A 15,280-nucleotide genomic window follows, 5' to 3' on the forward strand; every position below is an offset into this window, starting at 1 on the left:
CGACAAGGTTTTGTCATCATAAGTTGTACATTTGCTGTTATGCTAAACTTATATTAAAGTTTTTCTTCATTACCCATTCAAGCCGTCTCCAGCCATTATTAGTCTCAAAGTGGGTTCCTCGTCATCGAACCAATCACGTGAATTGTTTGAAACTCTGACATAGAAACGGATGAATTCGACTATGTTACAAGCACAGTAAATAAATTCACTGTTGCCATAAGTCGAATTTGTGTATAAAAAACATTATTAAAAATAAACAGTATGTAATAAGAAATGACTAGAAGTAATCTTAAGGTTTTACACACTTCACTGTGATAAATGAACTCGACTTTGCCTTTCGAACATAATAACATTATTAGGAGGTTAATTTAATAAGGACTTACTTTAGGGAATTTTTACAATGTGCGTTTAATGTATGTATGAAAATGTAGCTTGTTTTACTCAAATTGATTTGGTTATGTGTGTGTTTGTGTAAACATTCCATTAATTTAGTGGAGAAATACTATAACTTTAACTTTACTTTAGCTGCACATGGGACTAGATCCACTAGTTTTTCATTAAGTGTACTTTCTTGCAGGAAAAAATAGATGTGACTTCATTCGTAATGGCCTTAAGTAAGCAACTGTCTTGTCTTCTGACGAATCGTATAATGGCCTGTTGCTTTCTTGACCCTGTGTTCAAGAGTGAGTGGGTTAATGTTATGTGGAAAATATTTGCCATGAGCAGCCCAGATATATTTGTATTATTGCATTTTTGGTATTTAAAGCCAAGCTCTCTCTTATTAGGGAGATTTTGTAAGGTTTGCTAGTTCGTAGGATGTAATAGATTTTGTCTAAATTCAATTCTTACTAGATTTTGCTGAACATGATTTTTTAGCATGTAGAATGTTAACTTAACAGAGAGAATTAGATTTAATTTGTTGTGCATTTATCTAATGGTTTTATCTAGTGCTGAACTTTTAGTTCTCTTACTTGAGAAGGAGGTTTCCATTCAAGGTGAGAGAAATAACCTTATTTGTTTCTTTTTTCATCCTTTCTCTCTTTTTGCCAGCCCCCCCCCCCCTCCAGTGGCACAGAGGTATGTCTGCAGAGTTACAATGCTAGATAACCGGGTTTTGATACCCGTGGTGGGCAGAGCACATGTATCTTATTATGTAAATTTGTGCTTAACTTCAAACAAACAACCTCTTTTGTCAATTCAACATATCCACAATAAATGTTTGCTCATTTTGCATATTGGATTTGTCTTCCTCTGTTTTGTAAATAAAAATTGTAGTTTCTTATCTTAAATATTAATTCCTTCTTTGAGACTACTTTACAGAGTATTGATCCGTACTCTGTGATATAATATGTGCCCTACCTACTGTTGAATGGACTAACAGTTGCTCAGTGGGAAAGTAATGTCCTAAAAATAACAGAAAGTAGTTGGAAGGAAACATTTTTCTGACGATACTGTGCATCTCACAATTGCAGAGGTTTTTTTTTTCTGAGTGGTTGTGTTACTAGACTTTTCAACATTCTAGTAAGTACACTGAGTCTTTTGAATAGTGGAAATAACATTTTGGACAACTTGGAGGGTGTAAAAGCCAGAGGGAGAGTTGGGAGCTAAGGAAGTGCAGCCTACAAGAAGATTAGCCAGGTATGGTGGAAGTCCTCTCTTGGATTAAATATTTTTGCCAATGCTTTGAAGGGCCATAATGGCCATTACCTTGCGTTTACAAGTCCAAATACTCAGAACAGCCATTAAGTTCTCCACATTAGGTAATGATGGACAAACTACCAAAGATTATCAGGTTGATGTACTGTCAAGGGTATCCAAGACTGATTGGAGCAAGAACTATAGAGCCCACAAGTATTTGCCAACTAGAGACACAGAGCTCCATCTCTTGTAAATACCATCCACAACTGAAAGAAGTCAGGAAGAAATTGAGGTATTTGCGGTGGATGAATTTCATCAACATGAGCTATTTCACTAATAGATGAAATATCATGCATTCGCTGAGGGAATTGGTGAAGGTGGGGAACAGTAGGAAGTTTCTGCATAAAGGTGGTGCCCTGCCAAAGAAAGAACCAGATGTGAGATGCTGTTGGTGTACCATAGCTATCAAAATGGACGGTTTCACCAGCAGATGGGTCAGTTGGCACTTGCAGATGAGGTTAACCATTGGTCACATGGTAGGAAGCTTATCTGCAAAGGAAGGCATCCAGTGAAACCGAGATATAGTAGTGAGATGCTGTTAGTGGACAGCGGTAACTAAAAGGCGTTGTATCAGTGGGGTAGTAGGAACCCTCCTAATGATGGGGCAAGGTGCTGAGGCAACCATAGGTTACAGAGCAACTTAAGACTATAAATGGCCCATCATTTTGTAACCTTGGGTTTGTGAACTGACACTCAGCAGAGTCTGCGATGGAGCATGAGGAAAAGAGATTCAACAATATTATGTGTGACTGTGGTGCAGATCAAACAGGCCTGTCCTCTAATGTTTAGTTGGGGATCCAAAGAGGATTTGGATGAATCTTAAAGCACTTCAAACAAGTAATTTCCTGGAACCAACTGTCTTATTAGTAGGCAATGCAGAATCTGGTCTTCAAGTCGGATGGTCTGGCCCTTGATGCTTTTGAGCATCTGACAGAAATTCATCTATGGAACTGGGACAAAACTGTCCACTGAACCAAGTTCACAGCTCAAAAGAGGGGTTTCTCTGAGAACCTGAGTGTATTCACAGATGAGCTACTCCAATTGCACAGAAAAACCTATTCTGTAATAGCATCTGCTGATCACGAGTATATCTTTGTCGACAAGGTCATCAAGGCATTCACAAGAAAACACGAAATACCATGAGACACTACCTGTGAGTACAAGATATATGAAAGAGGTGGTTTATCTGGCAATGACGTTCGAGATGGTCACCTCAGACATATTACAAGAGAGAAGAAAACCAACAGCTGCAGCTGTCATTACAACTCCCGGCACAGGATGACCTGCTCAAGCGTGTGTTCTCCATCAAGAGCAGAAACACAACTATTGCATCCCAACATTGTGGTACAAACAGGATGGATACCAATGAATTGGCATGGCTATCCAGACCATCCCATGATGTGTGTTTTGCAGCTGGTGCCACTGATGTCTCTGCCCAGGCATTGCATCTGAAGGAGGACCAAATAACCTGCTTTAGTTGTTGGCCTCTGTGGCATTTTCATGTAAATTACTCATATCCTACCAGGCACAAAGATAGATGGAACCCTCTTTCCAGGTCGACTGCATAATAGGTAGAGGAAGGCCAAAAGCAAGCTGTCACTACTGTAGCTGTAGCTACAGAACTCTAGCAGAGCCCACATTAGATCTGGCCACTTATTTAGTAAGCCACAACAGACAGTTTGTACCACAGATTGTGGTTATAAGCCCAGTCTTCTCAGAGATAGGTGGTGCTTTGTATATGTCTGGGAAGATATATGATTCGTAAATGGCAATAACTCTAGTGGATACTGCTGTGTATCAGGCATTCCAACTGAAACTATATATCTGACCAGTAGGCATTTGCTTCATTCTGGTGAATAATAGTATGCTGTTATGAATGGAGAGGCATGTCATTGACCATGTCTACGTTACACAAACCTAAAGACAAAGGTAGATGTTGCAAACTTTGATTCTGGCATTAGCATTTTCAGGATTTACATGCTATGGAGCTATGCCATCTTCGCCTGTATAACAGGTGAGCTGAATTTTGGTTGGAAAAGCATACAGTGCCAGTCATCCAAACCCAATGGAGGAACAGTGGAATGCATGTGTATGCCTTGTGAAGGTAATCATTGTATCCCTGTGTGCATAAATGATGTGTCGTGGCTTACTATGAACAAGGTCTAGTGCAATGGGACCGTAAAACCAACACATGAAACACATTTTATTCAAAAGCAAGTTGCAATAACTTAGAGAGTAATTTGTACATCGTGGAAGTGAAGTCTTGATGTTTCTTTGTGATTATCGATGATCTGTCGTCCAGCTTACACTGGAATGGCCATTACAGAGAGAAACAAAGTGGGGTAGCCAAAACTAGTAGCACAAGTATTGGTTCAGTTTTACCTATCCAAAATTGAATACTTGGTTATCAGCACACTTGAATCTAGAGTCAAAACAGTGGCTTTGTCTCATTTATCTGCTGATTAAGTAATCTAATTTATTTCTGAAACCAGATGGTAGGTGGTATTACAGTTAATTACCACCACATAGAAAGAGGCAATGCAAGTCCAGTTAAACAACTGCCTTTCCGACTTCCATAGAGTATCAGGGATATATCCAATGCAGAGATACAGATGTTAAAGAATTGTATCATAGCTTTCAAAGACGTTTTGGTCAGCTCCAGTGGTGATTGTCGAGAAGAAGGATGACGTGAGTAGTTTTATGTTGACGTCCACCAGGTGAATGAAATAAAATCCATTAATTTCTTTCCACTGCCACAGACTGATGGATGTCTGGACACACTGAAAGGTGCTTAATGGTTCAGCACTTTAGATTTAGTCTCTGAATACTGGTAACTTTAACTAGATAATGAGAGCAGCATCAAAATAGCTGTTAGGACTCAAATAGTCTGTTTAAATTCCAAGTTATACCATTCAGTATATGTAATGTTCTGGCCATTTCTGAAAAACTGGTGTAACTTATGCTTAAGGGGCTGCAATGAATGAGATGTCTGTGTGGATAATGTCTTAGTAATTGGCTAAACATTTGAGTCCTCTGTTATAAACCTGTCCATGGTTCTGCTATAGATAAAAAGATCGGTATTAAAGTCAAAACCTGGGAAGTTTGTGCTTATGTGCATGCAAGTAGCATTTCTGGGTTATATCATGAGTAGAGACTGCATCTTGACTGTCACTGCAAAAATCAAAGCAGTTTGAAACTGTCACCAGCTCATGACAAGACGAGAATTTTGAAGTTTCCTTGGGTTTGTGTTATATTATCATTGCTTCATGGCCAATTTCTCCAAGATTGCGAAATCAATATCTGCTTTCACAGACTTTGAAGAGCATTGAAGAGTGCAAGCATTCAATCTTGGCATTGAAGCATGCTTTAGTGGTAGCTCCATGGTGGTGTATCCATGACTGTGACTGGACTTTGAGTTCTTGCTAGATACATATGCCAATAACAGCAGAATCAGAGCAGTGCTGGGATAATTAACATGATGGGACTGAATGAGTGATTATGTATGTGAGTTGTAAACTGCACAACAAAGGAAGAACTGCTTCTAATTTTAGTCCTTGTGAAGCACTACTGACAATATTTGCATAGCAGATAGCTCACTCTTAGGGTCACTGGAGTGCCTCATGAACTTTAAAAATCTGTAAGGGTGATAGAACGATGAATTACAACATTACATGGTCATGCATCATCATCTAGAAATGCAACATGAAAATGTACGTGTATTATCTCACCACATGGTGAGACCCTATCTACACATTGAATGTTGTGATGTTGGGGACTATGTCAAAGTAAAAGACATTTCAGCTTACATGATGGTGAGCCATAATGAAGGTGATTCCACTGGTAATTGACTTCTAAAACTAACATCTAAAGAGCTCCACGAGGAGGAATAGAGGAACTCAAACTAGTATGAGAACTCCTTACTATGCAGCAAGTTAATGCCAGACCAACACATGTTTAGAAACATAATGCTGGTGCATGCAGGCTTTGGCACATACACAAACAGCCACAAGTGTATGATGCCATGTTTTACTGTCTTTAACAGTCAAATAGACGTGGTTCTCAGCCTGTGTAGCAATTAGTAGTCCCAAAAGCCCTTGGAAGTAAATAATTTTACTTTTTTGTTCCTGTAAAGGTTTTTGGTTTTGTTGTGTTTAATTTCTGCAGAAGGGTATTTTTTATTTGTGATGCTCTATTTGTTAAAGTGATTTTGTATTATTCTGTGGAAAGGACTTATTTTGTTATCAATTTATGTTCTTTTGAAGTATTTTGGACTATTTCTATGCTTAAAGAGTTTGTTACTTTTACATGGGATATTTTATGCTAAATAGGAGCTTATATTGAGGATTTTTCTTTATTGTAAAATCGTTTAACATGTAGTTCAATGTGCAAGGGTATTTTCATTGGTCTTCGTCATTATTATAAGATATTTTCACAGGCGCTTATCACGTTAAATGGTTTAATTGCATTGTTAAAAGTTATGTAAAAGTAACATTTTCTTCGTTAAAGGATTATCTTTATTCTAATGTAATGTGTTAGATTACCCCACGCTAAAGGGAGTTGGAAGACTTTGTTAGAATTTTATTCTATTGTACTGTACATTTACTTATACCATGTTACGTGTTAGCAGAGATACAACAATGTTTTACTGGGAATTTCCTTGATTTTTTTGAGAAATGCAAAAGTAAAGTTAGATTTTTTGTTATATAGTAACTGTATAACCCCCTCCCTCATAGCATTCTGAAGAGAAGATCTAAACCACAATATTTTACCTGTAATATCTATATGGACCACAAAGGCTTTTCAAACACATTTTTCTAAACTATTCATGCACCATACTTCTTGTGGTTTCATGCCCTTGTCTAGTTACATTGTACTTAATAAAATATAAGTCACACAAAAACATTAAAGAAAAATACCATCTCTGATGCAATTAATCTAATTAATTACTGCTAGGAGGGTTCGAGGGAGTTCGGCCAAACCACCATTTTTGTGATGTCAATATACTATGCTTGTTTAGTTATAGCACATCTACTTATGGTATTTAACGTTTTCTACATAGTCTACATTGTTCTGATGAAGCATTAGCATTTTATCGTTTGAAATAGTCGCATGTACTGGCTTCTGTTGACACTTTATAATTCGAAGCCTAAACCCATATTGATACTGTCAGGTTTTGTAGGCCGGATTATTTACAGTAGATGTCTGTGACTTGTTGGTGGTAGATTTGAGCAATAAACTCATAGCAGCACAGTCCACTGTTTCCAAATAATATATTAAAACAAGTCAAAGGTACATATAAATGCTTGTTACACTGTTGGTTATCACAGCTGTATCCAGATTTATAAATAATTGTCTCTTTCCTCGTCAAAGTCCACATAGGCTGGTTCAAGTACATTAGAACACAGTTGACAAGACGGATTATTCTTCTCTGCTCAGTTATTACAATACAGTCTGTGATAATTTCACTTTAAAAATCTCCATTATCTTCTCTTTATTGCTAAATTCAGAATAATGTAGTCTACATCTAAATAATAATCTTTCGACGTTTATTTATACCCCGACAGAAGTCTAGAACATTCCACACAATACTAGATATTTTGTTGCAATATTACTCAATTAAAACAATGATAAAAATTCAGAAAGTTCTAGTAATAAGATGCAACAAAATACCAATTGATAACTCATAACAATTGAACGTACATACTACATAATTTATGATTCGTAAACAATTACATAAACAAAATTGCTATAAACTCTTGCTTCTAAAATTAACTAAATGTGACAGCTGATTTAAACTTACACTGAAACAGTCGTGTATATCTAACAGCTACACGTGGTTTTAAGCACAAGCAAGCTTCGTAGTGTCCCGAAAATGACCCACTATATAGTAGTAGTAAGAGTCTGGGTCATGAGACTACACAGAATACGATATATAAGTTAGACCTTCAACATTTCTTAGTGAACAAAATGAAGTTTTTATGTGAAACTGGTTGCAGCAATATATGAATGTTTCTTGCCAGCAAAAGAAAAGGACGATCAAGGTACAGTACTACATAACTTTGCTGCTTTAATAGCTAATATAGCCTTTGACATCCAATTGGAATAGCTACCTTGTGTTGTGATATACATCTGCCTGGTGTTTTAAATTACAAAGTTTGTTTTTATTCCATGATATTATAATTCGTCCATATATAGATGAGTAAAACAAGAATATTTACTATAGATTTTATGTATCATATGTTATGTTAAAGCTATATACTGGTGGTTTCTTTAAAATTGCCATATATATTTGTTTTCGGATACTGCTAATGACACAACCCAGTCACCATATCAGTCTTTCTCTGTTACTAATGATGAATGTGAAGCTTGTGAGGTTGACGCAATACAGACTATAAATTAAAGACTCCAATCTTCTTGCTTTACTGAAGTATAAACAAAAATGTCAAACCCATCTGACACATCCCTTTCAATCATTATCATTTCTGTATCTAAAAAAAAAAATGTCAGTTCTCTCAGAAATTACGATTGTGTTTTGTTGTTGTTTTTTACTTATGACCAACAGAAAGAATGATAATTTTTTGTTATAAAATGAATATTTAAAATACACGTGAATAATTGGGGACAACCAATGTTATAAAAAAGTGTAGGTTTAGAGTGTCTCACTCATCGAAGTCCAAGGGTTTACGTCCAAACATAAGTATTGAATTTCTTGATTTTTATGGTTATTTTTTATTTATTGTTATAAAAGTAACTAATATGTAAAAATTAGAAACTTATTAACTTAGATAAGAAATCGTATATGAAAAAAATTGAATAAATAAATTTCTCAGGATATTCATTATCCTGGCATTCATACATCTTGTGATGTGGTTATAATTCAATCACTTATTTGTAGAAAGATGTCTTGCTGTGATAAATGGTTTTAGCATACTCTGAGGTGATCCATATAAAGCTGTAAAGTTATAAAAATAAATGAAACCAGATGTGAAAAGTTCAAGCTCTACAAGCAAATACGTGTAATTGTCTGTTAAAATATCCAGATATTCTGAAAAGAAAAAAAGGGTAATTTAGATTTATTTGTATTAAATTTTTATTCTATCCTATATTGCTGATTTCACTACAATTAATGTTACTGTAGAGAAACTAACACGTAAAACACAAAGTTTTACTGAAAGAAACTTTTGATATTTGTTTAGGAAATTCTACAAATTATGCAAATTAATATGAAACTGTAAGAAGAAAATAAGTATTTATATTCTTAACATGAAAATCGCTTTTCACTCAGACTGACTCAGTACAGATTATTAAGTTCACAGAGAACTTTTTAGCAAAAGTATTTTATGAAAAATTGTTATTTGGCGAACAACAGACTTGTAATCATGCACGAACATAGGGAGGGGGTTCGAAGGGGTTCAGCCAAATCCCTATTTTTTGTGAGGTAAAAAAATTATGCTTATATAGTTATAGCACAGCTGCTTAATGTATTTAACGTTTTCTACATAATCTTCATTCTTCTCATGAAACTATAGCATTTTTAGGCTTAAAATATTCACATGCAATGGCTTCTGTTGAGATTTTCGAACCATTATTGATACTGTCAGGTTTTGCAGGCCAGATTCTTTACAGTAGGTGTCTGAGATTTGTTGACAATAAATTTCGACAATAAACAAACAGTGACACAGTCCATTGTTTTAAAATAATATATTGAAGCAAATGAAATGTGTATACAAATGTTTGTTACACTGTTAGTTTCAGAGTTTTATCCAGAGCTTGAAATAATTGTCTAGAACATTCCACCCAATACTAGATATTCTGATGCAATTAAAAGAACGAAAAAAATTCAGAAAGCTCTAGTACCATGATGCAACAAAATAACAATCGCTAACTCATAACAATTGAACGTACACACTACACAACATACGATTCGTAAATATTTATGTAAACAAACTTGCCATAAATTTTAACTTCTAAAATAACTCAATAAGACAGCCATGCTATATAAATTATCCAAAAAATAATGCTCCTATGTCTATACAGCTACACGTGGTTTTGAGCATAAGCAACCTTCGTTGTGTCACTGAAATAGAACTACAAAGAATTGTGGGTTTGAGATTTCAGCATATTTATTTTTTTTTTCATTTTTTGTACAAGGATGAAGCTGAAAACTGTACTAATCTTAAACCCATTTAAAATTACCCACTATATAGCAGTAAGATTACACAGAAAAAATTTATATAAGTTAGACCTTAACATTTCTTAGTGAACAGAATGAAGTATATGTGTGAAACTGATTGCAGCAATATATGAAAGTTTTTTGCCAGCAAAAGAAAAGGACAGGCACATGACGATCAAAGCATGTGACACCACAAAAAATTTTCTCATGAGTATTATCACAAGTTTAATATAACTTGGCTTGAAAAATATCCATGGTATCTAGTAATCGGAAGGCATTTTGTGGTCCTTGTGCTACCCTTCTTCCAGTGCATAGTCGAAGTGATAAAGTAGTACTTGTCAACAAATCATTTAACAACAGGGTAAAAATTAGTGATACTTTATGCAACCATTCTAAGCTTATTCATTATCGTGATTCTATTTAGGCTTCTGATGCTTTGAAGGCTTTCAATGAATATCCTTCATCCAGTAGTATTGATATCATTACCAAATTAGGTAATATGTCAGAGCAACAGACACTGTGTGTGCAAGTACAAAGATATTGACTGATATTGGATTGTCTGAAAATGAATTACATGGTAAAGGATATTATGGAGCATCCACCATAGCTGGTGAAAGATCTGGTGTCAAAAACATATTCGAGATATGCAAAGCAAGGCCTTCTACAGCCATTGTGCGGGTCACTCACTTAATCTTGCTGTTATATATTCATGTTCAGTTCCACCATTACGAAATTGTATCGATTAAGTTGAAGGAATAACTATTTGGATTAAATCCTTACTTACAAATTTGAAAGGCATTTTCTCAAAAGGGCATCCAGCATAGAGCAGCTTCATCACATCTTCCAATACTGAATGTAAGCATTACACGCTGGGTTGAGAACGTTGAAGGTTGGAAAATATTATGTTTATTTCATCCATTCGTACTTCTCATATGTGATATTATTTAGTAGGGATACGGTAATTTTGACATGTTTATGACAATTGGACTGCTGAAGATAAGAAAAATGCTATGGCTTATCTAAAAATACTGGAATCATTAGAATTCATTTTTTATTTAACATCCTTACAACGTTCCATTTACCATTTGAAAGAAGCTTCTGTAAGTATGCAAGGTTCAAGCCGAGACAGTTTTTAGTATTTCCCTAATAGAACAATGTTGTAAAGAACTGACTTCACTAAGAGTGAACGTAGATGATTATACACATCGTATCTTCAAGCACAACAGTAATATTGCAAAAAATATACAATATTAATGTTAGCATGCCACGAGTTAGTCAATGATAAGTCCAACGTGCAAATGCAGAATATAGTTATATGGAGATTACTTTAAGAAAACGGTAACCATTCCTTTCCTTTACCACATTATCAGTAAATTTTTCTCCAGATTTGATACACATCTAAAGAAAGCAGCATCATTTCAGAAACTTATGCCATCAAGACTCACAGAAGTATTTTCTATCTCTGATATCAGACAGGCTGTAGATTTTTACAGGGAAGATGTCTTTGATGAAACTTCATCGATGGAAGACAAGATATCCTCCTATACCTTTCAAGAACAGGCTCCAGATACTGGCTGACTGCTTAAAAGCGTGCTTTAGTGTACCCAATACCTTTATGTTATAGAAACGTTTAGCCATACTGCCACCAAGTTTATGTTCGTGTGAACGTTCGGCATCTGCTCTTCGCCGGTTGAATAATTACCTGAGGTGTACACAAACCGAAGAAAGACTGAGTGCTCTAGCTTTAATACAAAGTCATAGTGACACTGCTATCAACATTCAAACTATATGTAAGTTATTTGTTGAAAAAAAAACCAGAAGAATGGAGCATGCTAACATGTTACTTCAGTAGTACATACATGTACGTATATGATTGAAATAGCTAATATACTACTGTTGTACAGAGTTGTTTAAATCACTAATATAATTTAACAGTTAATAACTACTCTGTATCTAGATAGTTCAGTACTTTACTATAATAAAACATACATGTAGAATGATGATTTGTTGATTTTTCATTGAATGTTTGTGAACTTTATGTGAACAGTCATACAATCGTTTAAGCTATACTTCATGCAAAATTACTTCCAGACTGAATTTCATAGGACCTATTTTTTTATAAATTTTCCGTGGGACATGCCCCCAGACCCCGTAGCATTAGTATGCTTTGCATGCTGATTGTGCTTCATACAATATGTGTTGGCTTTTGATCTCAAAACTATTTTAAGATTCAATTCGAAACAAGTATGACATTGCTTATTCGGATATTCTGATTTTTTATTCTCAGCTCTGTCTTCTTCCCTTTATGGTCGTGAACTCATCTGCACCTACTGTATATCAATAAAATCATATCAAGCTTTTCTAGAACACTAATTAGATTGTTCGATTTTTTCTGTTTGAATGATTTATTACTGACGTATAAAATGTTCTTTAAAAGTTTTGTAGCCCAAAGTAGTACTAAAATAATTTTGACTCTAATGTTAAATATATATATATATATATATCTTTTTTTTTCAGATTTATTTTCTTTTCTGACAACAGCACAGCTTTCCTGACTTTTCGATCAGACTACTCCGTCACGGCCACTGGGTTCCAGGCTACTTGGAAAGCTGTTGATATTAGTGCTTGTCTAGAAATACAACATATAACTGTAACACATAAAACAATTTATATTAGCAATAATTATCCAGAAGGTTATCTTCCCAATCTTCACTGCGTAGCTCAGTTTCGAGCTCCACGAAAAAAAATCCTTTTGACATTCTTCGATATCGACGTGGGAATTTCAGAAGGAAGTACTAGCTGTAAACGAGATTACGTGAAAGTTACCTTGGAATCAGGACGATTTCCGAGATCCATAGTTCTGTGTGGCAACACTAGCGTTTTCCCACCAGGATACCAGGTCTTGTCTTATGACAGCAATCTAACTTTGGAGTTGTTCACAAGCAGACATGGAGGAAGAGGATTTAACGTAACCCTTGAAATGTGTGAGTAACTAGTTAAGTCCGATAACCTAATATGCTTATATATATATATACGTCACAGAACTTTATTACAAATTATCATTATAGTTGGTAGGAGTTGTAAATACCGTGATTTTTGTTTTGTTTACAACTATCCAGATAAGCTGACCTCCTCAACCTGCATATAGTCCACTTTATACATCGGATAGAAATAATCCCTTCTTCTAGAACAGTTTAAAAGTAGGAGCTGAAAAAATTTGCTCAATATCAAGGCATTCGTTCTGCAGATTAATATATGCATTACTATTGTTTAATTAAATAAAGTAATATTTCATGCATTCAAAACATTGAAACTATGAAAGCTTTGTTTTATCAGCCCTTTCCAGTCTGTAAAAACTGACACCCCAGCAAAGACATAGTAAGCTTGTCATTTAGTATTATAAGTTTCTGAGTCATTGATAAATAATATTTTACATCTGGTGTTTACTCTGGAAAAATGCACTTTTTTTATTTTTGAACAAGCTCTGATAGTGATAATAATTCAGATTGTCAAGTGTTTTATGAAAAGTGTATATGCTTTATAAAGTTCTTCAGAATACTATGCAATATTCATTAATTGTGATTTTAGTTTTAACTATAGAGTGCCGAAAGGATGGCGTCATGTTTACGTCACCATTGGTTCTAAACTGTTTTTTTTTATTATTTGTTCGGAAGAATTTACTGAACATATTTGTTATTTCCTGAATATTTTATTCATAAACATTAGAAACTGGTAATATATCACCAAAACGTGAAGTTGTTTAATTTATTCGAGAATGAATAATAGCGCTCAAATAAATCCTCTGATGTAACATCAATTATATTTATTTATTTATAATTATTATATTGCGTTCGATTCTTCATGAAGAGGGTGAAAGGAAGAAACTCATAGGCGACTGAGATAATTATTGCCATACAAAGGTACTACCTTAGGCCTAGATTTATTAATAATCTGTCAGTAGACAGGGAAATGTGGAAAATCTTGTATTGCTTTAGTTTGACATGCCGTGACTTTGATAAAAGTGATGGAAAAGTTTGGATATAAACATACGACTACAGGTAAAATTTTACCTTATTAACCTAATCCATCTCTTCCTTTCTTTTTCTCCTTTGGGAAATCTAAAAATGAACAAGTTTTTCGCTCTGACTGTTGATTTTCATTGCAGTTGTACCTATGAAGCCAACCACGTGTAGTTTGTTTAGCACCAGCGCGCATATTGGTATCGTAACGTAACACTTCGGTACTCTATAAACATGCCATTATATAATATATATTAAAGCTACCAATTAAATGCTTGGTTTTCAGCAGAACGCCATCTGTACTTTGAATCCATTCAGTAAAGTTTTACATCTAACTGTGATAGAGGATAATAACAACTGAAAATACTGTTCACATTGAATAACTACACCTTATTAAAACTAAGGCGATTGACTCAACATTAGGAGGAGTTAATTACAATCTATAAGAACGATATATCTATGGTAATACAGTAACATGTTACCATAGATACGAGCCATGGCATCATAGGCTATGTTATTAACACTTATATATTTGGTTCACAGTGAATTCCCGAGTATTCGTCAATACACTGCACGACGGGTGGACTTAATAGCAACTGGAAGGGAGGTAACTCATAGCCATTTCTCAGGACAGATACTCTTAAAGCAAGATGGTATAAAGTTACAAAACCCATCTAGACCTAACAACAATTTTTAGATTCGAAAACATTCTTTTCTTGGAAATATAATAATTTATTTTTACAGCGCTAATTTACATTGTTGTGATTCTGGTCGTCAATGGCAGTTTTAATCTTTCGTGTTGTTTACGTGTCCAAGAGGTTAAGCTTGGCGCTGAGTAGGATACGGGTGTTTGTTTCTTGGTTCTTATGCTTTTGTCTTTATATTGCTTATAAAATACGTTATTTTCAGTTATCTTACTATTTTGACTCTGATGTATATCACAAATTATTCCAAGTGCAAAAAATAAACAAATGAAACGTAAACTACGTATGATTGCTATTTGTTTCGTTTTCTTTTCCTATGCAAGCCAAACATTGTTCACTTGGATGTAATATCTATACTATTATTCTGCTTGTTTGTATGTACGACCGTTACGATTTCTGACCGAAAACCTGCTGCATAAGCATGCGTAGTTGGAATGTTTCCCCAAGAAAAACCACGCATGCGCATTATTCACTCGACGACAAACAGTCTGCCTGCGGCAGAGAGCTGCAAAACTCAGTGATCAAGTCACTACAATTGCTGTATGAAACAAGAAGTAACAACAAAAGGGGAATGAAAATATACTTTACTAATCATTTTGTACAACAGAATATTAAAAGCTTATCAAAGTTTTTTAAAAAAGGTTTGATGTTAGGTCGTAGAATAACATTATAAGTTTATTTATCGG

The 15,280-nt window shown here is 34.8% G+C and overlaps 1 protein-coding gene across 1 annotated transcript in view; it reads left to right on the plus strand.

Annotated features, from left to right (window-relative positions):
- LOC111086360 (cubilin-like) overlaps window positions 1-15,280 on the plus strand; it is a gene marked incomplete at its 3' end in the record, with an annotated part of 47,048 nt that overhangs the window by 14,553 nt on the left and 17,215 nt on the right. The window contains exon 5 of the mRNA XM_022388919.1: window positions 12,389-12,855. Within this exon, the coding sequence (XP_022244627.1) occupies window positions 12,389-12,855 (467 nt within the window). The remainder of the gene's footprint in view (window positions 1-12,388; window positions 12,856-15,280) is intronic.

The sequence above is a fragment of the Limulus polyphemus genome, unplaced genomic scaffold (assembly GCF_000517525.1).
Source record: "Limulus polyphemus unplaced genomic scaffold, Limulus_polyphemus-2.1.2 Scaffold1043, whole genome shotgun sequence".
NCBI classification, from domain to species: domain Eukaryota; kingdom Metazoa; phylum Arthropoda; class Merostomata; order Xiphosura; family Limulidae; genus Limulus; species Limulus polyphemus.